General features: G+C 43.1%; 1 protein-coding gene across 8 annotated transcripts in view; it reads right to left on the bottom strand.

The window, feature by feature from the left end:
* Positions 1–26,098, bottom strand: part of OSBPL5 (oxysterol binding protein like 5) — a 175,904-nt gene that overhangs the window by 42,391 nt on the left and 107,415 nt on the right. For 7 of the 8 annotated variants that reach the window (XM_021403281.1, XM_021403280.1, XM_021403282.1 and 4 more), the window contains 2 exons: positions 14,933–15,089; positions 9,398–9,471 (listed from right to left, as the gene is read on the bottom strand). In XM_021403281.1, the coding sequence (XP_021258956.1) occupies positions 9,398–9,471; positions 14,933–15,089 (231 nt within the window). Of the gene's footprint in view, positions 1–9,397; positions 9,472–14,932; positions 15,090–16,705; positions 16,823–26,098 lie in introns of those variants that run through there. The other variant, XM_021403283.1, reaches the window with a different exon arrangement.

The following is a 26,098-nucleotide window of genomic DNA, read 5'->3' as shown; positions in this document are numbered from 1 at the left end:
TGACTACAGACTTCAACAGCAGAACTATAGATGGGCTCAGAAACACCGTACATGCAGTGTGCTCCAAATCTCCTCTTTATATTCATAGTCAGATGGAAAATTTCCCATACTCTTCATATTTCTCCCAAGTAAGCATGAATCTTGGTAAGAGCAAACCAAAACTTCTATTCTCAATGATTAATATCTTTTCCAATCTTAAAGCATTTCCATTACTGGAACAAAAATGACACGAAAGCTAGTAGAAATCTTTCAGTACTAGACTTGGTATTGGTAATTACATTGCCATAGCTGAAATGTCCAGGAATATGAGTGGGCAAGAAGTGACCTAATCACAGTACAGATAATACAAAGAAACACCATCACCTGGCCATCAGAAGCCAGGCACAAAATATATACAGTCACTTCAAATCATGTTTGATACTGTCAGTGGTGTTTAAATTCATTTTCAGAGGCTGAAGACTGAACTCCTGTTTGTGCTGATGGGCTGAAAAATGCTCTACTTCATTAGACAAGGCCACAACGCTACTGTTCCTAAAATAAAGTACACTTAGAGAGAGTAACTCAGATAAGTACTGTCAGCAAATTGGCTAAACCTGGGGAGTGCTAGTGGCATGAGAATTACAGCATGGTCCAGTCTCTGCAACTTCCTAAGTGACCTTACAGAAGTTACTATCTGTCTCTGCACTTCTTTTCCTTCCAGCCTTTCCTGTGTCTGATGTATTTAGACTGTGATCTTTTGGGGTCAGACACTGTCTCTCCTTCTTTCGTACAACGGTTTTATAAAAAAAATCCAGCTCTTAGCCAGCTTGATTTAATGAGTCTGACACAAGAATGAGCTGTATGAAAGATAAAATATATAAAATACAGTTCCCATTTACAAATTTACCATCTCCACTGTATGTCATGAGTTGATGTAATTGTTTTACAGTGCCTTCAGTTTTGAGAGGCCCACTTTCTTCTTCCCTCCCAGTGACACAGAAACCTCTCTGGCTGCTATAGCCACAAACCATGCTGAACATCAGCGTTAGGAGGGAAGCATTTAGTTACAGCTGGATCAGTCCTTTATACATGGCTTAGATAAAAACCCAGACAGATGACCAGATCGCAGCAAACAGACCATCAGCTATGCACTGGAGACTGTATCAGAAGCAAAAAAGGAAGATGAGGGTGCCTCCTCAAATGGGCATCTCTAGAGCAAATTTCTTTCTGGGTGATGTGGGGCTGTAAATTAGGGGCAGAAATTGCAGTTTGCAGCAGAGCCAGGGTCACTATAGATCCTAGCACTTGTTCTTACATACACACAGCAGTCTTTCACTGAAAGCAAAACTACACGTGACGCTTTAGAATACATAAAGAAATGAAAATTCTGTGAAAGCACACAGAGACCAGTGAAGCCTCCACTTTGACTGCCCAGTCCAAGTCCACTTCACATTGAGCCCACTCAGGGAAAACACCAGCTCTGGGCTCCTGCAAACTACTCATTATTTGTCATTTTTGTCTTAGTAGAAATCTAAGCCAGTCTTCTCTACCTGCAATACAGACTCCGATGCATATTTTATATTTCTCCACATGGGACTTCAGTGTAAAAGTTCAGGATTTGCAGTGGGAACCATTGTGAGGATAAGACAGCTGAGCAGAGAATTGTGCCCACGGGGTCCTTGTCACTTTTCAAAGGGCAGTGGCAGACATTTGAGAGAGATGTTATAAGCTTTTCTTTATGAGGAAACATTTCTAAGTGCTTAAATGCCTCTGAGCAAGAATCTTCCGGAATTATTAAGAGATTATGCTTTCATGGTTTGAGACATGTGTCCTCTGAAAGTGGTCAGAAGAATTCTCCCCCTTTCTCTCAATTAGCAGGGAGAACGTCCTGTCCTTGAGATACAATTATGAGCCAACTGTTTATTGGTAATTTCACTCCCTCCAACCTGAGAGATCAGACACACAGAGAAACACTGTGTACCATTCCTCATTAGCCAGCAGGAGAAGCACTAAAAGCACAGATGTCTGTGCAATTCTAGGAAATGCTGCTCAGGTGTCTGCAGAACATCAGGATATAAAGAATGCTTTGTGCTTAATTAATAAAAACAAGCTAATGTCACTGTTGTCTGGAGAATTACATGTTAGCACTTACATAAAGGATGAACATTTGACCCCTCAGCTGACTTGGCTTGAAGAAATCTTGAAGCTCAAGTCAGAAAGGCTTCCAACAACTGCCACTAACTGTGCCAACCTGAGCTCTAAACTTGCTGCTCGTGGGCAGCCAACGTTAACACAGACAGAGGCACTGTCACAGCTCTGCCAGCCTCACCTGCCTCCTCTGTGGAGTCTCTCCAGGTCACACTAAAAATAAACAACCACAAGACTTCAAAACCAGGGAGAGACAAAAGAAACAGAGAGACATGGATTCCACTCCTTAGGGCAGCTGACTTGCAGCTCTGTGTCCAGGGACACCGCAAGCCCAATGCTAGCTGGGAGCTGCTGTGCATGCTACAAAGCCCCAGTGCACAACAGCGGGAGAAGGGATAGTCTCCACTTACGCTAGCACCTCTAGGAACTCAATAAATACAACAAAACTTGTCTGAAGTCATTACAAACCAGTCTTTTACTTGGTCAAAGCAGCAGGATTTACAGCCCTGCATGTGGCTGCAATGGGCTCCTGAACAGCTGCATCGTTTCCTAGGGGCACTGCCACACCCATGTCCAAGCCCTGCCCAGACATGTTGAATTTGCTAACCTTGCCTGAAAATGAAAACCTGGCCACAGAGTTGGTGCGTGTGAAGATGGGCTTAAGAATGGATAGGAGTAGCTTAATTTTCTCACTGCTTGAGGAAGAATTTCTAGGCATTAATTCTCTCTGTGCTGCCCTGCCCCCCAAATGTTGAAGAAAGCAGTGTGTGACAAATAGTGCAGCTCCCCAAGGTTGTTATAACATGTCCAAGTTTTATGAAGGGAGAACAAATCTTACTAAAATCAAACCATGTAACTAGAAGGCAAGACAAAGCTTCCAGATGTGCTCAACTTGGGACTTCTTTTTTCAGAAACTTGGTTGTTCCCCAGATACTTTTTACCTAGGCAAACTGGCTGCTGCTCCCTGCCAGCTTTGCTTCTTTTTATGCTGACAAGGACGCGTGATCACAAATCATAAACAACACTTTGTGTGCAGGTGATCTCCAGTTCCACGCTGTGAAAAGCACTGCATCTCTGTTTTTGAAGTTCCTGCCTTTTCACAGGACAGGTGGGATCTCCAGCACTGGGACTGCATGCCATAGTCCCTCCCTGCACTCTCCATGCTGCTGAGAGCACCATGCAGTTCTTCCAGGTTTAACCTGCTAAGTGACTTGAAATAATACGATTTCATGCTTTTACACAAAGCTATCTTAATAGTTTTGATTGCACCTTGTGGTACACATAAGGTTCGGTAAATCCAGGCCATTATCTGTAAAGATCCCCAAAACAAAGCAGGGCCTTAAGGCACTAGGACATATCAAGAGCATTTAGTGATGTCCTTCTGCCAACGTACCGTTCTCAGCCTGGTAGGAAACTAAGAGAAGCAAGCCTTTTGTCATCACAGCCATTCTGCCAAGGACACTGGGATAATGCCTGTGCAGGTTATCAGAATGTGACCCCCTCCCCCCGCAGCAGTATGCAAACAGTATTAACCAGAGAGAAGAGGTTATACAGTGGGAGGGTAGGGAATTGTTGTCCTTTTTAAAATGGAAAGAAAAAAGAAAAGACACTGCAGTTTTCTAATGAGAAAACTGTTTTTCTGTCTGCTGTTTCTCCTCAGGCTAGAAGATGGTTAATCTGAAAAAACTTTTCCAGGGCATGTCACAGCAGTTGTGAGGGTGGAAGGTGTTGCCACTCTCAGTTTTCTAAGCAGATCCGTCCTTTCCAGAAGCGAGTGGTGACCTTGCTGGGTGATGACGGGATATTCTACACTCAGAGACAACTTCTGATCCCTGTTAAGTCTCTGTTGCCCTTCATCTCAGTCATGTAGCTCCTGGGATCTGCTGCTGATTGTTAACAGTTGTCACAGTACCCTCACGCTCCTGCTAGGCTTTGTAAGAAGACATACAGTGTTCTCACAACAGTGTGATTCTGGTACGGTGTCTTTTGCTGCCTCCATTGCCAGAGGAACAAAAACCAGTCTGTGATTGACTCTGGTGTGGGAGTTGCCAGCCCACTGTGCCTTGGTTAACAGCAAGAGGAATATGCTATTTTATTTAGCATAAGCAATCCTTGCTGCATGGGATGAACACACAGAAAAAAAAAAGGGTAATGGGAGACAGTCAGAATCACTTCAAGTCAGAAATACTTAAATAAAATCATTCTCAGGCTGTGGCCTACATGTTAACAGCAGTGACTGCTCACAAGTTGCTCTTTTCTTTTTCTTGTATCCAAGTGAAAGAGAGATGAAATTAGATGGGAATTTGAAGGCAGAACAAAAGCAGCTGGGGGGTCATAAGTTATGTTTCATAAAAGCAAAAATAGTCAGCACACGGGACACACGTCCTTGCTTAAGTGTGATTTCTCCAGTGTCTTTTCCACTTACAATTGCAACAGATCAGTATTACTGCAGAAATAACACAGATGAAGCAAAAGCTCCTGAAGTAACATGAACACCATGGAAAGCTCAGTCTAAGATGGGAAATGAACAGCTTCTTGTTATTGATGCAAATATTCACAGATACCTCAATCTCATTTAAACAACGTGGTTTTCAATTTCCTATGAGCAGTTCTATCATAAAATGATAGCTAACAACTCATCTGGAGCACACCAGAGTCAGTGGAATGGTTCTCACTGATAAAGCTCAGGATTCGGAAGGATTACCCTTCAATTAATGTGCTCTTTTACAGCAAATCAAATAAATTTCACCTCCAACTTTCTGGTTGCAAAAACCATTCAACTTGTTTCAGCAACATTACAAAGACACAGTAACTGTTTACAATACCTATCATCGTTTACAACGATGAGCCCAAATTGAAAACCTTGTACAAACAGCTGAAGTGACAGCAATATTTAGGGAAAATCGTCACTGAAAGTCAGCTACACAAGCAACTCAAAATATCAAGTTATACTAATGTTAAGTGGAACGCTTTCCTCCATTGTGTCAGATTATTGTAATCAAAGAAAAAGTCACAGACCTCTTGGGACTGCTACACAATCATTTAAGTGAGCCTTTCTTGGGAAGAACGTTTGGCAATTTTAGAATATTTAAAAAACATTTTAGGAGAGATAGAATGCTGCACACTGAGAAAGATGTTGTTTCACTGACCAGTTCAATTGTATTCTTAAGCAGAAATCTGCAGCAAAGCTTTGCTCTCCCCTCTAGCTATCACTATTGCTCTCGTTTCTAGGCTGAGTTTAAGCAAATCGAGGAAGCAAAAAATGGAAAACTAGGAGTTTCAGCCTAAAATCTGCTATCCTAAATTGTTAATAAATTGTTTCAATTTCAGCATCTCTGTTGACCCCACCTCAAGCACACTAGAGGAAGGAACTGATCGCCTCTGCCTAAAGGTGACATGACAGGAGTACTGCAGCTTACCCAAAGTTATCAACCTTGAGACTGCGGTTCTGCAAGCAATCAGTTACTACTCTACACTGTTCTCTGTGAGGCACCTGGGAGTGGCAGGGCTGGTATGCATCTCCGTAAGTTAGGGATGCTCCACATTTCCTATCTCAGTAAAAAATCCCACTCATCTTCAGTTCAATTTTCCCAGGATAATCCAGGCTGCATCTCTGCTCACCTGCAATCAGCTGCAAAATCCTTCATGGCCAACAGTGATTGAAGAAGCAATGCGCTCCTGGGCACAGAAGCAGCACATAAGTTGTGACAGAGATAATTAGCTCCAAAATAATTGTATCCACAATATCTACAGCATAAATTACATTAATGAAATGTCAGTAAGGGTCTGGTTTAGTGTAAGACCATCTCGAAGGGCCAGGCTCTCCACTAAAGCTGTGCTGAGCACACACAGGCATATTTCTCATCACTGGTTCCTGCAGCTTCTGGATCTCTCTCTCTGACAACTGATTCATTAGTTTCCTGCCTAAGGGAGACCAGGGGGAAAGGCACCTTTGTAGGCTGCCAGAGGTGTGAATGATCTTCTGTGATAGTCCCAAGCGTGGCTGGAATTAACTCAGAAGTTAAAAGCACGATTCAAAAGGGTGAGCTTGGGACAGTTCAGGATTTGTAGCCTTGTTAAGTCTCAAGCGACTTGTATGAGTTGTTCAAAACTATTTTGCAGCCAAAACAGATTTCTTGCAGCCACTTGAATTCATATTTCAAATTAAAAATCACACACCGAAGTCTTGAACTATTCTGGTGTGTGGAAAAGCTCATTCACGATGAACAAAGTAATCTAAGCTTTGTCCTGCCATATATCATGTAACTGTGCATGCTGCCATACGTCATGTAACTGTGCACGCAACAGCAACACTCCTACAGTGTGATAATTTTAGACTTCATTGTGGCATTAGTGTGGGAATTAAAAGAGTGAGATACCACTGATAGCCAGCTTCAAGGTTTTTCTCTGATTGGTCCCCTAAAATAACTGCAATTCTCTGCATGTCTCTGAGTGTATACTGAGAGACCCCAGCTGCTTTCCGGACAGTAGAATTAAAGAGTTAAGCATAGGAAGGGGAAAAAAAAGAGAAAATGCAATGCTGCACACTGCAATGAAAAGAGTCTTAAAGGATGCTAACAGTGGTGAATGAGGCAAGTCACAAGAGAAAGGCTTCTCCTGGTTCTAGAGAATAGCTTCAATACTGCTCTGCGATTCTTTCACACCACTCTGTGAGTTCTGGGCACAGACTACGTGGTTAAAGGGTTCTAAAAAATAGAAGCTAATATGAGCTGCAATCTGAAATAAATAACCTATTGTTGTTGTTGTTGTTAAAAGAAGATGAAAGAGACTCCTCTGCAATGCAATGTGTAGCTGAACTGTGCCATAAATTTGTTTTAATAAAAATTGAGCTGAAAAGCCGCAACTGCCATTAAAAATATATATTACTAAGAACTAGGCAAACATGCTGTAAGGGAATGTTCCAGCATCAGATATAAGGACAGGACATTCTGCAATAGACTAGCAGCCCAACTAAGAGCTCAAGCACAGTGCAGTGTGTTCAGAAGGCAAAGGTTTATAGGGGTTTTTATGGAATGTCCTGCGTGGTGCCTGTTAATGTGGGAAACCTGCAGCCCGCTCCATTGCACAGTGTGGATAAGTGTGAAGCATGGAACAATTTCCATGTCACCGATGAAGATGGGAAACAGAAATGCAAGGAACAATTTCCATGTCACTGATGAAGATGGGAAACAGAAATGCAATTTATCCGCCTGGAAAAACACGAGAACTCCAGGTAAGTGCTGGGGAAGCAAAGTCCCGTAAGCCCCAGCCCAGGGAACAAAGCACTCAACCAGTTTTCATTTCCTTCTCATTGCTGAGTGAAGAGAGTCGATGTGTTGTGATGTATTGAAATAGCACTGCTGAAGGAATAGTGATGTGCAACCAGGTCTGTTACATCCTCTGTGGCAAATGGAGGGTAAGTATTGATGGCACAGATTTGTTACCTAGTACATTTACTCCTGAATCCATTAATTAAACCTGCACACCCTACTATTAGGCTTCTAAAAATTATTCCCTCCTAACAGTCAGGAATCTAAGTATGACCTAATTAGCATAAACTTTTTTCATTGGTTAAAACAGGTGGAATCACTATATTTAAAGTGAAATGCCGTGACAGGTCCCAACCTACAGCTCTGGACATCTGGCAATAAGGTTTCATTTTATAGACTTGTAGCTGAGCGGACACAAAAAGTGAAATATCAAGTAAATCAAATATCACTATGTCTAAACTTTTAAGGTACAAGGCATGTCACAATAGGGACTCCCTGTTGTCACTAACACTGCAAAGCAAGGGAGGAGAAAAGCTCTTTGGCTGGAAGAGAAGAACCAGGCAGTGTGCAATAAGCAAAGTGAAGTAACATGGAGTGAGAACAACAGGCATTAGTGGGCAGGTCCAGCAAGGCAGAAAGGCGCTACCTACAGCCTCTGAATCAAATGCTGTGTGCCTATGCACAACCCTGAGGCAGGAAAAAAGAAGCTAGCTCTGCCCCATTCAGAAGCCAAACTCCCATTCAAACAGCATTTCTGTCCTGTGGTTAGACTGACCAATTTCACATCAGAGATTAAAAGAGAAAGTCCTCCTTTACATTCCTAATTCACTGTAACACCGTTTCTTCTAAGGCATGCAAAACATCTGTCCTCAAAACAATGCCCTGGATGCCATCCTTTGGTCCTATGCTTTCTCCACTGCCAGGAAAATCCAGGAGCTTGGTTGCCATCAGGAACCTTCCTGAAAATGCAAAACCAAGGTTGGTTTACAGCTTGCCAGGTTCCAGCAAAAGCAGAGAAAATGTGCATGAGCCCTTGCTGCACACTCCCAAAGTTCCTCTCATCACCATCTCCCTATGCTGACCTCTACCAGGGCATCCCTGTGAGCTCCAGGCAAGCACAACCAAATGTGTTTGAAGACACAGAGTCTGTTTTTGTGTATTATAAAAAATCATTTGTCTCCAGATGCCTCTTTTGTGTTATATCTTCATTTTAGCTGGTGTCATTTGCATTTTATAGCTTCAAAGTTGAATAAATTTAGTTAAAAATTTATTAACAGGCCTTGCTTCTATTTCTAGTTACCCTCCAGAAACATGTTAGGGAGCTGCAGCCAAAAAAGCCCGCACATGAATCTCAAAGCCAGATCTAATTTAAAGGTTGATCTCAGCTCTGCAGGAAGGCAAACCCAGGCACTCAGCAACTCTAGATGCAGAGTGAGGTTTTGAACACCCAGATCCAGAGCTTTTAGATCCAGTTTCGCCTCTCCATAAAAAATTTGATGGAAATGCTGTGCTCAGGAAATTTTGGTCAGTTTGTGTTCCTCTCTTTTTACACCAGTTCTCAGAGCTCTTTCCCAAGATCTCAACTCACAGTTTCAGATGCTATGCAACACATTAAATATCAAAGCTTTATCTTCCAAGATAATTAAGCTTTATGATTGCTTTGCTGATCAGGAACAGCAGGAGGCACCTCTGCTGACAAAATCAACCTTTCAACCCTAGCTATTCATATCTAATTACATTGTTAGATGAGGCCGAAATAGACAGGATTCTAGTGTGGCAGGCGCTGTCAAGTCAGAGGAAAACACGGGCTTCCCTATGACATCACACGCATCCCAAAATGTTCCTTTTTTTCTCTCCCAAAACATGCACACTCAGCTCCTGCAGGAACAAAGTGAGAGGCTTTCCCAATATCTTTAAAAAAGAAGACAGTAAGTAGGATTAATAACTCAGCCTGAGAAAAAACAAAAGCAAGACCAAGGATGTACCCTATGCCACAGTACCTTGCTAACTGAGTTTGGTGTCTGCGGCGTCTCATCCTTCAGCATCGATGGGCTGTTTCCTTCCACATCTTTTCCTGCAACAAAGAAATGCAATTCAGAAACAGAGAATTTCTGTGCAAAATCATGGTGACTCGTGGTCCTCAAAAGGCTACTACTAACAGCAAGGGAGAGGAGCAATAGCAAGCAGACCAAGATCACAGAGAGAGAACTTACAGAGCTTGAAATATCCTGGGTCCGCATGCTTGGACTATGTAACAAGTATTGTTTAAAAGTTATGGTTGAAAACACTATGGTAAACTAATACGTAATTTCGAAGTCCAGCATTTAAAGGCTGGAAAATAACAGAAGTAAGGTTGGTTATGTATCCTTAACCAGCAACCCTGTGTGCCTGTATTGTGATGGAGTCTTTAATTACATTACCACAGCCTGTGCTTCCTTACATTCCACATGCCTCATTCAATGCAAACAACGAATGGAATTCAGTTAATAAGCAGCTATTTAATACGTTATCCTCCTTGGTCAGTATCTGGCAACTGCACACAGATGCACTTGATAGCATGCTTTATTTGACAAATAATAACTATGATCATCAAACTTTACAGAAGACAGAACAGCATCTAGTCATAATTAGTAAAATAAAATACTGCAGAAGACCCATATCTTCTAACCAAATTATTTGTTGAAATAAGAAACACTTTCAATTGAAAGTACTGTTTACTAACTGTGACATTCCCATCACTGTAGAGAAATATATTTTCTATTACCTAAATATACTAAAATTGCAGTGCATTATACACATCACATACTAGTATGAACACATCTAGTCCTTGTCTAAGCAATAAAATGCAATGATAAATTCTGTTCTTCTTGCCAACTGTAATCACGTCCTCACAGCAAAAGAAAGCCTAGAGCTTTTATTTAATAGTCAAAAAATAGCATCTGATGAGGCTAGCTTTTTAGTGCCAAGACAGTCATTGTTACCCAACTGCAATGTAGTTTTGTCCACAAAATTGTTAGCAATTGGAGCTTCAGAATCAGCAAGACACTGAAAAACAATCCATTTGTAGCACACTGCAGACAAGGGAACAGTTAAAAATGCTTTTAAACTCTGCGTGGGCAAGTCCTGGAAACAACACCAAGTACAAAACCAGCAAAGGAAAATTCTAATTCTCTTGAAGTCAAGCAGAAATTGTCACAGATGTGGCAGAAGCCACAATGTCTCTTGGAGCTTTCAGAGAAGCCTTATGGGAAGCTAAGTAATGTTAGAAAAGCTAGCCATAAAAGTTTAGTGAAAAATAAATATCCTCCTAGTCATGTTCTGCACTTCCATTACGGGACATGTTGGAGAACAAGAACATCCAAATATAGCTGGGATTGCAACTGTGCTACAGAGTTTCACCTGTACAGAGACCGGACGAAAACCCTGCCCTTCCTACAGGCATTAACTGGTAGTTTGGCACATCAGCCTTACAATTAAAAATGGTTCTTAGGGACAATTGTCCCCAAGTGAAGGTGTTCAACCTTCCACACGTTGGCTGAAGGTGCTTTTTCTTTCTCCGATGACTCTTTTCTCAATATATGCTCCTGGATGGAGGCAGAAGAGGTTGGAAAAAACTCACTAAGCCACATAGCTATTGTACGTTTCCCATGAAGAGTTTTTTTCTGCTCATGTATGGGTAAGTCACGTATAGCCTAAAAGTTCAAGTAAAACTAATGAGAGTCAGCTGCTGCCAGCTCCAAGGGAAAGGCATCTATAATATAATTCAAAACAATCTATATTGTATCTTATTCTTTAAATAAAGCTTAGCTCCAGGCTGATATCCATATAAAAGCTTGCACACTTTTCCTTCTCTTAGTAATGCATGTACAAGGATTTTGCACTTAAGCAGTCGGATTTTAGGTGCTCCTGAGATTCTGGACCATCTACCTCACAGGACATTACGAAAAATGGGAACATGCAACTCTTCACTCTTAGTCATACAGTTTACAAGGATTTGTAAGGTATGTTTATGGAGCAGCAAATTCCAGCTTCTTATTTCAAATCCATTAAGTCCATCGGCACTTGTGAGGAGAGGCTGGCAGTTTTTTGGAGGAGAGCTATCTCAGCTGTCTCAAGCAGACTTGTTGCAGCCGTGTGGAGGGAGAGAGCCCTTATTCAGAAAGAAAGCTTCATTGAAACCATGTGCAAGTTTCTCAGACACCCACGTACATAGTTAAGCGTACAGAAAGCCCAAAAGGGAGTTCCACCCAGAGCACAACAGCCATAGCTGTCTCAAGAGAATAAATAGGAAACCACATAAAAACATAAATGGAGCTAAACATTAACTGGCTGTAGAAGCTGAAGTTCTTATCTCCTTGATCAAGAAAACGTAACGCTCGTGACAGAAATAGCGCTGAGGCTCTTTTATCTTCAAGTGCTGGCAGCTAACATGGCATGCTAAGAAAGATCCTCCACAAAGTAGCCTAGTAGTATTGTGCCAAATAATTATCAGGATTCCGGGAAGGGAATCAATGGTGCTTATGGAAAAAGTGATCACCACATTGCAAAGAAAACTGCCAACACTCCAGTCTTACTGTTACAGAGTTGAGTTCCTGCTATCTTCTTTTACCCCATTACTGCCACGCATAGGAAAAATAAATACAGAATAAACTTTCCAGAAAATAAACTTTCCAGAAAAGTTACTGTTTCTCTTGTTCTGCTTTCTGCTGTGCATCCATCCTATGAGTGCATTTGCCTTTCTTCTTTATAAAGCATCATACAGTAAGCGTGACTGATCAATGGTAAAACGAAGTAGAAGTACTGGGTTGTTGAGGAATTGAAGATTAGCTCCGCACAGCATGAACTACTGCTTTATTGTTTTTTGAATAAAGTAACTGGGTAACTACAAGAGAAAATGTGGGCTCTGCTGTGTGGCAAAACCATTGGGGATAAAACCGGTCCTGACACCATGAATGCTACTGCAGTAAATGTCAGCCACATGGCCTAATATATATACCAGACTGAAATTTATTTCCATGTATCTATCACAGTAAAATTCCCATATTCATTAAAGTGCAGCTCTTCAGATGCAGCTAGGCTAATCCGAATTTTTATGTAAATGTTCCGTGTGTCCCAGCTTAGTCAAAAAGAGAGAGTCTCTAAAAGGTCTTTTAGCTACTCCAACAATAAATGTCCTTCCTTCTGGATGAGAAAGGAAGTTTCCTTCCCCGTACTGCTACATGAAAGAAAGACGTGGGTAAGGAACTCATGTCTCCCTACTTTGTGGACTTTCTAAAAAGAGAACGTCCTCTTCAAATTTCTTCTAGTTACCATAATTACTAGCATTTATATATGAAAGCAAGAGGCAAAAAGTCAGAAGTGTTATTTGAGATGGTGCCCTCTGCTTTTCTGTATGTTTCCTTTAAAAAATTTCTCTCACTGAACAGAACCTCTGCGGCAGAGCTTGCCCGGGGTGTAAAGTCTGGCACTCCCATCTCACTGAATTATTTATTTGCACTCTTTTGTTGTTGCAGGGCTAATTCTAGTGGGTGGAGCAGTGAGACCTGTGGCTCCAGCCACCTCACATCACACTACACCATGGCAGGAACTCACTGCACTCTGCTGCCTGCACTGCCTGCAGCCCCTACCTGAAAAACCAGCCCTGTGTCCCTGGAAAGAGAACCTGCTGGGGCCAGACAGCGCAACAGGAAAAACCTCAAGAACTGAAAATTTGTGCAAAACAAGAGAGAAAAGTGGGGGACGGAAATATTGAATACAGCTCATGGATGTAGACTTGCAGCAAGTCATATTCATAGCATAGTCATAGCAGCATCCTTCAGAGGATGTGGAGAAGGTAGGAGGGAAACATGGGAGACTCAGAGAGAAACAAAACAGCTAAATCTGGAAAGGAGTTGAAGAAGAATCCACCATGGGAAATGGCAAATGAATGTGAAGAACGATGGATATTTCTTGTGGAAAATGTGAGAAACACAAAGAGATGAAGTAGTGCTGTGGGGACCAGGGAAGAAATGAAAAAAGGTAAAAATGTAAGGCTAGATAAAAACCCAGACTCTGCAAGGAATCCCCTGGCTGAAGTGGTAACTTTTATTTCAAAGGGATATTCTCTCTTTTACAAATACTTTGGCATATGCCCTTCCTTTACAATACAGTGGGCTGCCTCCCTTGCTGACACCAGTGCTGGAGGTTACTCCGCCTGCTCCAGTGTGGTTCAAGGCACTTGTTCTGCTGAGCCTAGCACAGGCTCTGTGGGCCGGCCGGCAGCAGGGTTCAAGGAGAAATGAGGTGACACGGGAAACTGAGGAAGTGATGAATTCTTCCACGATCAACTTTCCCTGGCATCTGTAAGATTATTACAGCACTGAAATACCCCTGTGAGCAAGTCAGTATCTTGTAATGTATGAGATTTTAGGTGTCTTGTTTTAAGTTTTCCATTAGACTAGCGAGAGTTTTTTGAAGCTTTCAGTGACTTCAACAACAGCAAGGATTAGTCAGCACTGCTCAAAATTGGTTCCTCACTGCCTTGAAACAAGCACCCAAAATTAGAAATACCTGCAGAGTCAGAAGCCTTCAAAACCTTTGCACTTAGATACTTAGCTCAGGAAACCCAGACCTGGTTTTGGTCTACATCTTCAAAGCCCAGAGAGTCTACCAGGTGCTACATCTAAATGAAAACTGAAACTATTCAACATGCTATGTTCTTTCTCCAGATATCAGTTTTTTATGAGCTCGCAAAGGTGCTGTGAGATTTGATTATTTAGCACTGACATGGCAACTGTGAATGACAGTACTGCAAACTTGTGACTGTTCCCTGAAGCGCTTGTGTACAGGCTGGAACAGAAGCGTTGTTTGCAGACTGCAGTCAGGGAAAGATTTGAATGTTTACTGTGAGAAAAAAAATTCTGAAACAATAACGTGCGCCCTATTTCCTTCAAAAGGGTGCTAACAAAATCAAAGCACAAAAGACAGAGAAAGCTTAAAGCCAGTCTGCCATTCACTGCAACATGTCAATATCCCTGGTGCTTGTAGTGCTTGTAGATAATTTACAGAGTGTTACCTACAAAAAGCCCTCTTATAATATTTATCCTGGGCTTCAAATCTAAACAGGAAAACCTTCCATTAAACATTTGCAACAGGGCCCAGGCGATAGCTTAAAAGAGTTCAATGCTTAGGGTGAAACACATCAAATGCCTTGGACTAGAATTGCCTGAAAACATCAGTCATTTCTGAAATATGAGGCCACGCTCTGCTCAAATGGTTGCAAACATCAACTCTGATGTCCTCTGTTCCCGGTAAACACCATAGCAGTGAGGTAGCATCATGAAAACAGCACCGGCTGGGATCCAGTGATACCCGTGTTGCAAGAACAGCTTCTCTCTCACTCTCACATTAACTCGTTTCTCATTGTTTCCTGGAAGAGCGCTACAGAAAGTCTACTTCAGTCAAGCACCTGAGGTTCTGCACTGAGTTTCACCTGGAAAAGCGGTACAATAAAAACAAGACACGATACATTCTGCACTGGCACAGCAGAAATCTACCTGGACTGAGTGGATAGATGTCATTGTCAGTCCCAAAGAACAGATTGCGTGTCAGCTTGCGAGGATCGACCTTCTGAGGGGTGGATGAGGCCGGGCAGAGGGAGAACCTGCGACGAAGAAAGTTCTCCTCCTTCATGGCATGAGCTGTGGGGGTTTTCTGAAAAGGAAAGATAGAAATAACAGTTCATTTCAAGACACAGGAAATCAAAGTTTCACACCCAGATGACTCCACTGCTTCAAAGCTGCTTAATCCTAAGTAGTGTGCCAGATCTTTTTATAGAGTGCCAGAAAGCTATGTAGAGAAAAAAAAAAAGTGATATTAGTTTGAGGCTATAATTACTGATTTGCTGACTCTCAGTATTTGCAAACTTCAGGGAAGCAAGTCTGCTCTGTGGTGAATCCAGGCAGTAGAATATCCTCTTCTCTACAAGGATTTACCCAGAGTAACGGCTACTTACGGAGTCAACTCAATGTACAGCAGCTAAAGTTCTTCTTTTTTCTTTGTTTTTAAGATTTTGGAGTCTCTTTCATAAAAGTAACTCTGTCAGTGTTAGCACCAGCTCTGCAAAAGTCAGCATTTTAACCAAGCTGTGTGGAGGATGACCAGCTGCATTGGCTGCAGGTAGAAGCAAGATGAGATGTGTAGGGAAGTGGGACAGAAAAGCTAGTGTCACTCCTGTCCTTATTTCCTATTTACAGCACATATAAATAATTTCAGTTTTCTTTAAAATGACAGATCAGCTGGGTATTTTAATCAGTAAGATAAGCCTGACTGCTCTGCAAGGATAAAGGACAGCATTTGTCTCCTTGAAAGCCTCCACGCATGCCTGTAGAAGAGCCAGGTGGTACTGGGCTCTTTCCCACTGCTTGACTGATGCATTAGACTATCCTGACTGAAATTAAAGGATTCTTTTATAGCCATCCACAAGCAGCTCTTTCTTAGCCCTTACAAACAGATACTATGACTGTTGCCATCCTGAGTTACAAGCACTACCCTCTCCCCATGTGCAGTCAGAGGGAAGGCTCTTGCTAGCAGTGAGAAGAGCTAACCCAGCCTTTGGGCTGGCATTGCAAAACACGAGGTCCTCTCCTTCCCTGGGGGCAGCCGCTATGCAAAGGAAAGCCCTTTGAGATAGGACACATTTCCTGAAAAAAGCCTCCAAGCTTTCCTGTCTCCCTTAGGCTACTGGAAAAGCACAGCAGAGAATGCGGTGCAGTCATGGGGTGGTTCAGGAGGGCAGGACCAGGGCAAAGTATCTCAGTATGCACAAGGTGTCATGAGCAGCACCAGGTGGAAAATGGGCCAAAGGCTGGGTCATTCTGCCCTGTCCACTCCACCCTCAGAACCACCCCAGAGTTTTTGCACTCACTCAGATGCCCAAAATCAATGGGGAACCCTCAGCAGCTTCTCGGGGCCGGAGCTCAGCCTTCACAGCTGATGCAGCTCATGCGGGGATGCAATGAACGTGTTCCAGTGTGGCAAACTCCCCTCCCGTGTCTGTCTTATGCCAGCTCTGTCCGTTCACCTGCCCCGCTAGTCGCAGTAAAAGGCAGTCCCAATAAGAATGTTTGGGTTTTCATTTTTGGTGTATAATTTATTTACACAGCAGGTTTCATTGCCTTTATAAATTAGCCGTGATTTACAAAGTGAGAGTCTGCTCCTTCCTTCCTGCAGGAGACAGCTTCAGTGCCCGAGAGCTCAATGTGACATAGACCAGCCTGAAACTCATTACCAAGCACGTGTGAGCCATCAGATGAGGGTATGTGTATTACCTGAAGTAGGGTGAACGGCTACCAGCTGGAGCAAGCTCCAAAATGGGATTGCCTCAGGCCATGCAGCTGCAATTCGTAGGGGACCCATACTCCCCACTGAAACTGTATCACCTACAGAGGAAAAATTAAGATCTGTGCAGTGCTCTGAAGACACCATTCCACAAATGCATTGTCACCTCCATCCCTGCACAGTTGGTGTAAGATGCTACAGATTCAGCAGTGCATAGCCACTCAACAGAACTCTTGGTGAAAGCTGTTGTATGTGAATGCCAGGACGCCATGCACCTGAGGGGGCTGATCAGAGCAACCCTTTGCTCAGCGCCCCATGCAAAGCTGTGCTGCTGACGTGTGATGGCAGCCAGGTAGCTCAGTTGCTTAACTTTTGGCATTGTAAATAACCTTTGTTTGCATAGATACTCTTGACCGCAGTGAGCAGGTTTGTGGGGGAGCAAAATTAAAGATAATCTAAAACACAAAAAGAGAGAAGAGGAAAATACAGCCAGTTACATGTATCAAAGCAAAATATTTAAAAATAATCCAGATCTAAATAGCTGAGTTTGGAACGCTAACACTGAGCTATTTTCCACCCTTGTTCCCAGAAAGGCCGTCTCAGCTTTCTGCCTCTGGAGCTGCTCATAAGCGTCTCAGAGGAAAAACAGATCCCAGAGATACTCTCTCCAGAAAGCAGCAATCCAGCAAGACCATGCCAGTCACACGGGAAGGCAGAAGGCCCAGGTCCATACAGTGGAGAGCAGGCTGGGGAACACGTAACAAGCAAAAAGCATCCCTGCAGCACTTAAACACAGCTCTCATAGTGGAGATTTCCCAGTACAGAACCAAAGCAGCGGCAGCAGCATCCTTCTCTCACACAGTAACGCAAGCCACGTCAGCGAAGAACTGACAGCCAGCTCCTGCTGTTGTCAATGGCAAAGCTCCTCTCAGCACCAGAGGAAAAGCAGACTGCACATCAGACTGCACATACAAATATAAGTCCTTTCCACTGCTTCTATATTTACCAAGCAGAGAAACCAATGCTCTAATGCTTCCCTCACCTACTACTCCACACTGTCTAACCGAGGGATAATTGACAGAATTACCGTGCTGATGGTCTTTCATTCCTGCACTGATTTAAGCCACGAGCTTGCCAACAAGATATCTGGGTATCCAGCTCAGCTGTGAGCAGCAAACAGGCAATAACAAAGGAAAAGACATGAGAAAAGCCTCACTCCAGCTAAAAATTGACAGTGGAAGAGATTCTCCTTCAGAGCGTTACTGGGTACGCTCACAGCTCAACTTATTTCTACTTTATTCCGGGAAAAAGAGAAGAGCTGTAGGCCTGCAGTTCACTTCAAGACAGCACAACCCTAGAGTGCCACGATGCTTTTTCAGAGGAAGGCTCAAAGGGGCAGACTCAGACTATAAGATTTGCCTTGTTATGCAGGAAGTGCGGTGAAAAGTGCTGCATGAAAGGGTGCAAAGGGTATGGCCTGGTACTAAGTCCACTTTTATGCTATTAATGCATGCTCATCTACAAAGCATTCAAAAAACACCGGTTATAAAGCATCTGGTAAGAAACAAGCAACGGCAGAGAAGTGACTTCTAGATGCCAGAGCTTTTGGGCCTCCAATTCTGATTTGAGTACAACATTTGTTCTGAAACCCACATCCACTTCAGAAGAATTTTGGAGATTGCTTCGGGATGTGACAGATGCTTCATGGAAACCCATTTTGTGGGGGCTCTGGGAAGGCAGAGAAGGCAAGAACTGCAGTAGGCCTAAAACTGCCTTCACTTAACTAAATCCCTTGTGTAACCCAAAGCAACAAATTTCATCCGTGCTTTGCATTCCCTCCAAATCTGGCAGATGAGACAGAACTGTCTAAAAAAGATGTCATGTCTTGATTCAAAGACTCCAGCCAGTATGTAATCCAGGAGCTCCCTTAGAAAACTAACCTCACTGCAAAAAAAGTCCTCATTTTAGCTCCTGCAAGAATTTAGCTGGCTGTTAGTCTTGCTAGATTAAAAGCCCTGGAGCTTGCAGCTCAGGTCATTTCTGGCTTTCTTTTCTGTGGTCCTGAGCATAAAACTGAAGGAAAGGGGAGAATATGGAGAGCTACTGAACACGCTGATTTTCAGGATTGGCCCTTTTGTGCTGACAGCTCTTGAAACAGTAATGCACTCATAAATGTGAGCTACCCACTGGAGCTTAAATAGGAATAAATAATTTAGTAGAGAGAAATAAACTTCTAGCTAACCCTGTCTTCGAGGCTACTTTATCTTTTAGGGAATTGAGTGCACTCTCACTAAGTTTGCAGATGACACCAAGTTGATGGGAAATGTCGATCTGCCTGAGGGTAGGAAGGCCCTACAGAGGGACCTGGACAGGCTGGATCGATGAGATGAGGTCAATGGGATGAAGTTCAACAAGACTATGTGTCAGGCCCTGCACTTTGGTCACAACAACCGCAGGTAATGCTACAGGCTTGGGGCAGACAGGTTGGAAAGCTGCGTGGAGCGAAAAGATTTGGGGATGTTGGCCAATGCTCGGCTGAACGTGCACCAGCAGTGTGCCCAGGTGGCCAAGAAGGCCAGCAGCATTTGTCTTGTATTGGAAATAGCATCACCAGCAGGAGCGGGGAGGTGATCATCCCACTGTACTCAGCTCTGGTGAGGCCGTACCTTGAGTGCTGTGTTCAGTTTTGGGCCTCCCACTACAAGAAAAACACTGAAGCCCTGGAGCGTGTTCAAAGAAGGGCAACGAAGCTGTGAAGGGTCTGGAGCATAAGCCTTATGGGGAGCAGCTGAGAGAACTGAGATTGTTCGGTCTGGAGAAGAGGAGGCTCGGGGGTGACCTTATCACTCTCTACAACTGCCTGACTAGTGATAGGACTCGAGGGAGTGGCCTCAAGTTGCACCAGGGGAGGTTCAGGCTGGATATTAGGAAAATTCTCTTCTTGGAAAGAGTGGTCGGGCATTGGAACAGGCTGTCAGGGAGGTGGGGGAGACAGTCCCTAGAAGTGTTTAAGGAAACGGTAGATGTAGTACTTAGCGACATGGTTTAGTGGGCAGTCTTGGTGGCAGACAGACAGTTGGACTGGACGATTTTAGAGGTCTTTTCCAACCTTAATGATTCTATGATCTTTTAAACCAAGAACTACAAAAGATGAAAAGCCTGCTACTATGAAACAAAGGACAATGAAAGAGGTGAACTTGAGAGGGTGGGTGATACGGCCTAATAGGACTTTTGTTCAGAGGTAGCTTCAGTACAGCCCAGGCAAGAGCAACACGGCAAGAGTTATTTTCCCAGAAAACCACACAGCTGCAATTGAAGTGAACGGGAACTGCCAGTGGCTCCTGCTTCCAGCACTAAACCTGTTTTGGGCAAAGGCTGTGAATACCAGAGCTACAGATGCGCTGGAGCAGAGATGCCTTGTGTGTGGCTGCACTGCATTTTGAGCCCTTCGTGCGAGCTGGGAAGACAGTGTCAGCTTTTAGGAATGAGCGCAAGGCTTCAGGGATGGAATTTTCCTGGATCCATCTTTAAATGTCCTAAGTTGCTGATATATAATTACTACACAGCTAAACACTGTGCAGATATGATCCTGCCCCTATACTCTGCAAACTGGTGGGTAGGTTGGTTTGCTTACTCTCATTTTCAGCATCTTAAAATAGATTGGAAATATGCTCTATAAATAGTTAATTAGGGGTTTGGTACACTCAAGAATGCTGTGCTAGTTAGGGGGATTCTTAATTTATTCAAGACGTGCTTCAAACAACCTTCCCTTTTTCTGGTCACTAAATATTTCCCAGAAATCAAATTAAATCACATTTTGTATTCACAGCAGCCGTTCACTCCAAAATCTGCATCAATAAGGAAAATTAAATCTAAAGATATGGACATTTCCTGATTCAATTAACCCTGAGGAGGTAAAACTTCATGAATGAAAACAGAAGGAAAATTGTTGGCAGATACATTTCAGGCTATTATAGTCCCCACTATTCAGGAGAAAAAATAGCAGCATAGCTTTTTCAGTTAGGATTAATTATTCGTTCAGCGGTACACTAGCTTTTCAAAACAGCTAAGGAACTCCCAGGCAGTTTAGAAAGTCTGTGAAGTCTTTTGGGAAACTATTCCTAAAATATCTATTTATAAGTTAGGTAATTGGAAAACCAGCCCCCTGCTTAGAGTTAAATAAAACCTGGCTGAAAACTTCTTGTGCAAGCAATCTTTTCTTTAAGAAAGCTATGCTAGTTAGGGCAAACATAGACGTTAGGGCTGATGTGGAATGTTTCGGGCTGTCTTGATGTCAGCTGGAACCTGAACATGTGAAGTTTCACCTTGGGTGCCAGCTACTCCCCAGAGCTATTGAGGCCAGCTATTTTGATGCTATGTTCCAAGGGGACTCCCGCTAAACTGTGGTAGGCTTTAGTATGTTCCTCCCAGACCACAGCCAGCTCTACCAAGTCTCAGGCAAGTCTCACCCTTTTAACCCTTCCCATGCTTCGGATGCAGTGCAATGCTGCTCTGCAGGCGTGTTCCAACAGCCCAGCTTGAAGGATCACTAAACCCTTTGCTGCATGCCACACTGCTCAGCTGGATGATAGGACCAGGCTGGAAAATAAAATCATGCAGGTTGCTGAAAACACACATCTGCAAACAATGGGACTGAGGTATGGGAAGCTAGATCCAGAGACTGTTTTATTAAGATTACATGCAACACTAAGGATTTTTCTCAGCTGCCTTGGTTCAGGAGTATGCCTAGTTCATCCCTACAAACTAAGTGTATTCACAGGTTTGAACAGCCCTTAAAGCTGCCTCTCGTGCTGTTTTTATGGAAGATGCCTATCAGAGTCCCCTCAACAATCTGCTCTTGCTCTCTCCTGGGACAGAGGAACGATCTCTTCCCAAATGCGTTCTGCTTCTCTGCCCACCTTTTCCTGCACTGGGCAGTGAAAATAACGTAGTAAACAGGAGACAAAAACAATTTATTCCCTTAATTCTTTGTAAAACGTCTTGATTAATGTTTCTTTTGTATACGCTAGTCAAAACATCTGCGGTTTCAGACACAGGGGCACACAGACTTAGCTGTCCCACAGCTGATCTCCTGCTGTGGCATGTATTATGAACAAAGGCTGCAGCAGCACAACTACAGGTGAAACTGGGAACAGTATGCCCACATAGGGGACAATGCTATTGCAGACCATTCATCTGGGTGATCTCAAATTCAGGACAAAGACAGTGGAAGGCAGAGTCAAAAAGTAGAAAACATTTTGGACATGTAGGAAAACCTCATCTTCAGAATCACTTCTGTTTGGATAAATACCTCCTCCATGTAAACACTGGCCCATCGCTACAGCCATGTTGTGTTTGGGAGAGGAAGACTGCAACCTTACTGCTTAGAAATGGGGTCTGTGTCTTACAATAAGAACTACATACAGTCTCAGTGTGTTTTGTCTTCAAATACTCACAGCTTACTCTGTAAACATTATGCTAGAGTATACTTCAGAGTAAGAAGATCGTGAAGTGTATCTTTGAAATGGATGCATAACAGTCTACCTCCTCTGACGCTGAACCGTAAATTGATTGTTAGGCAGAAGGCTATTAATTTAATGGAGCATATTAAATTTCCTACTAGCACTCACGGGCCTCTCCTGACTTAGCAATTCCACTGGTCTTTCCCCTCGCTAACTGCAGAGATCCTGCCTCACTTGCTGTACCTACATCTAGACTATCAGCATCAATTACTTCCCCAGTAACAGCAGACAGACACACAGTTCCAGGTTTTACCCACACCACCATGAGGGTGAGAAAGTCCCCAGCATTCAGAGAAAGACAGCAGCGAATGCTTTCCTGCAGACCTTGGTCTTTGCCTGTCACCTTACTTCCAGTAAATCACACTTTGCCTAATTTCCTTTAGGCTCTGATTTCTGAAGGCACCACTACTGAATAAAGCTCACGCAAAGGTATTTTCACCAATCTATGCAGGAAGGTAAGATGTTTCCTCTGAATCTTCTTCAGTCCTTTAATTCCATGTTTTAATATATTCTGCTGAAGATGTGCAAAAGGTAAACTGCAGCCGTTAAGCATCCATCATGGATCTGAATACTTATCCATCTTACTGAATTTTTACTTAAGTTTACCATTATGTGTCATTCTTTTAAGTAGGGAAAAAAGAAGTCAAAATACAGATTAGAAAAGGTTCCTCACCAAAACAAAATGTACAACCACATGCATCCATCAGTGCTTTTTGCATAACATGCACTTGCCAGGAAGTTCCAGTAAGGATCCACTTTGAAACAAGTCCAGGAGCCAGATCTCTGCCTCTAAATTTCTGTGTTATTTAGGAATGTTTTTATACTTCTTCAAACCAAAGTTTCATATAGATCATCGCTACTTCTTAGCAGGAAATTTAGGAAGAACTCCAGAAGATACTATAGGCGCGTTGTCATCAAAATTACGGTATTTGTGCTTGAGTAGGGCAATGTGACTACAGCAGTAAGGCATGAGAAGTAGGCTACAGATGTTATCTGAGAAATCAAGTCGGCACTACTGTACCAAAATCTGCACCAGCACAACTGTACTCATGTCTATAACTGAACAAGAGTGTCCAAATGTTGATATAAGCAGATACAAGACAATCACTCCTTTACCTGCAACACAGACCAAGAATTACTGTGGTGAGTGTTGCCCTGATAGAGTGACAGTGGCTGGCCTCCGAGCAGGGGAATCAGGAGCTGGGACAGGCCCAGCGCTGTGAGGGAAAGTACGGTGCCAGGTGCAAGGCAACACAAACAAGAAATGAGTTTAGTTGTTTAGCTACAGCTCTTGGAGGTTTAAGGCCACGAGAAGAACACTTGGCCTTGGATAGGTGTACAGCTCCATCATTTGCACGCAGGTCCCATCTTCACGGTCAATTCTTGTCTTGATATTTTTCTTTTAAAAGAACATATTAAAAAGCATCATTACAGCTTTACATTGCTATCTAAGTCACATAATGAGATAATATTCTCCTTTAATGGGGGGTTTCTACTTCAAGCTTTAATGACATTTAAAATAAAACCTGGCCTACTGCAAGCCTCATTGATGGCTTTCTATGATATCTACCTTTGCCTTTATATAATTAAATCTGGAAAAGACCATGCCTTTGGGCTATGCTCCCACCACACAACTGCTAGGAAATACCAAGCTAATTTTAAGATCTGCCTTCATGCTTGATAGTGTCCTCCTGACAGCACTCCCTTGTTGTGAAAGATTTCTCCCTTATAACAAAGCAAAACAAAATCAGACTTTAACCTCAAGTCTTTTTGAGCCATTTTTCAGACTCAAGCTCAAAAAGTAACTTCAGTATGGCAGAAAGGCACAACTATATTTCCACCCAATTACTCCAACTGCAAGCCCCCTAAATTTCAGTTGATCTGCCTTATGCACTTCTGAACAACAAACATTTTAGCAAAGGGGAAATGACTGCTTCCCATGGCACGGTGCTCCAGTTGCAGAATTTTGCACTCCTCTACTTTGCTATTTCCCCATCAGATCCAAATGGGTTCTGTAAACCTCTGGGGCCTTCACCAGGAGGGCTGAATAAACAACACGGAAGAAATTTTAAGGAAGTGCATCTGTTTTTGAAAAGATCCTCACATGCCCCCTGTTGAGTTTTTCAGGCTTCTGAGCGCTGCGGCATACCAAGATCTGTTGTACAGTGTTTTAAATTTAGCAGCCACCTATGCTTCCTCTGATGCAGCCGCTCTCCCTGAAATTCTAAAGGAAATTAATACACTGTGTATTTTTGCATAAACTTCACTGTTTCTCAGAGATGAGAGCATCAAGCTCTTCCTTCAACAATAGTTAAAATACAGCACTGCAGTTATTCTGGTCCCAGATTTTTAATTAAAAATCTCTGTGGGAGGAAGGAAACTAGACAACTGACAAAGAGCATTTAGGGTGGAATTTATGCTGTGTTAAACAAGCCCAGAGGACTCAAACTGTGCACAGGCCGATGCAGCAAGCACAATGAAATCCACACTCAAATGTCAACCTTTCCATGCCTACCTCTGTCTTTCCTTCTCTACCAGCTTGGCTGGGACTTGGCTGGTAAAAACAAGCAGCTGGGATGAACTCTTTGCACTGTTACTTTCCCTTGATGCAGCCAGAGTAAGAAGTAGGTGAATCAACATACTCACGACATGGAAATTTAACCATGCATTTCATAGAATCATGGAATCACTGGAGTTGGAAGGGACATTTAAAGGTCATCTAGTCCGGCTCCTCTGCAACGAACAGGGACACCTGCACTAGATCAGGTGCTCAGAGCCCTGTCGAGCCTGATCTTCAATGTTTCCAGGGACAGGGCATCTCTCTGGGCAACCTATGTCAATGCTTCATTACTCTCATCATAACAAACTTTTTCTTACATCCAATATAAATCTCCCCTCTTTTAGTTTGAAATCATTTTCCCTTGTCCCATCACAACAGATGCTGCTAAAGAGTCTGTCTTCTTTCTTATAGACACCCTGTAGATACGGAAAGGCTGCTAGCAGGTTTCCTGAGAGTCTTCTCTTTTCCTTGCTGAACAGCCCCAGCTCTCCCCACCTGAACTTGTAGGGGAGACCTTCCATCCCTTTGAATATTTTTGTGGCTCTCTTCTGGACACACTCCAACAGGTATCTATCTCTCCTGTACTGAGGACTCCACATCTGGACACACTCTCTGAGTGAGGTCTCACCAGCGCAGAGTAGAGGGGCAGGATCACCTCCCTCACCCTGCTGACCACACTTCTTTTGATGCAGCCCCAGACACAGTTTCTCTGACAGTGACTGCTCCAGTACCGATACTGTTGCCCCTCTACCAATTGCAGTTGCGTGTGTGTGCTGGGCAGAAGTCAGACAGCAGCTCTTTGTGTGTGTTATCAGTCAGGAGCTGAAGCCCTGGAGAATTCTAGCAAGCAGGCCCTTATGACAGAGCAGTGTGTGCATCTTGACACAGACTTCATTTCAGTGAAAAAGGACGGTCCCCAAGCAACTTACACATGCTCTGTAGTGACTGCAAGCTTGCTTTATAAGAGCATCCAATACATATCAGCAGTAATTATTTGGAAACATCTAATAGGAAAGATTTGGGACACCTTCCTTTCCTATTGCTTTTCTGTTCTAATAGTACCAGTAGTGACAGTGACATTCCTTCTCGTAAGCCCAAGCATGATTCAGCTCCTCTCCTCATGGGCAGAAAACCTGACAATACAGCTCTTGACAAAAAGCAACAAATCTGAAAGCCACGGAACACAGAAGTAGGACTATTCCCATCACTTTAAAACTAACCTATACTAATACCAGCTTTTTTTTTGTCATGGAAGGGAAGGATCCAAGCAAGAAAAAGCCAAAGTAAAACAAAACAATGCT

This window comes from Numida meleagris, chromosome 6 (genome assembly GCF_002078875.1).
Source record: "Numida meleagris isolate 19003 breed g44 Domestic line chromosome 6, NumMel1.0, whole genome shotgun sequence".
Lineage (NCBI taxonomy): Eukaryota > Metazoa > Chordata > Aves > Galliformes > Numididae > Numida > Numida meleagris.
This window is presented reverse-complemented; position numbering and strand designations above follow the sequence as displayed.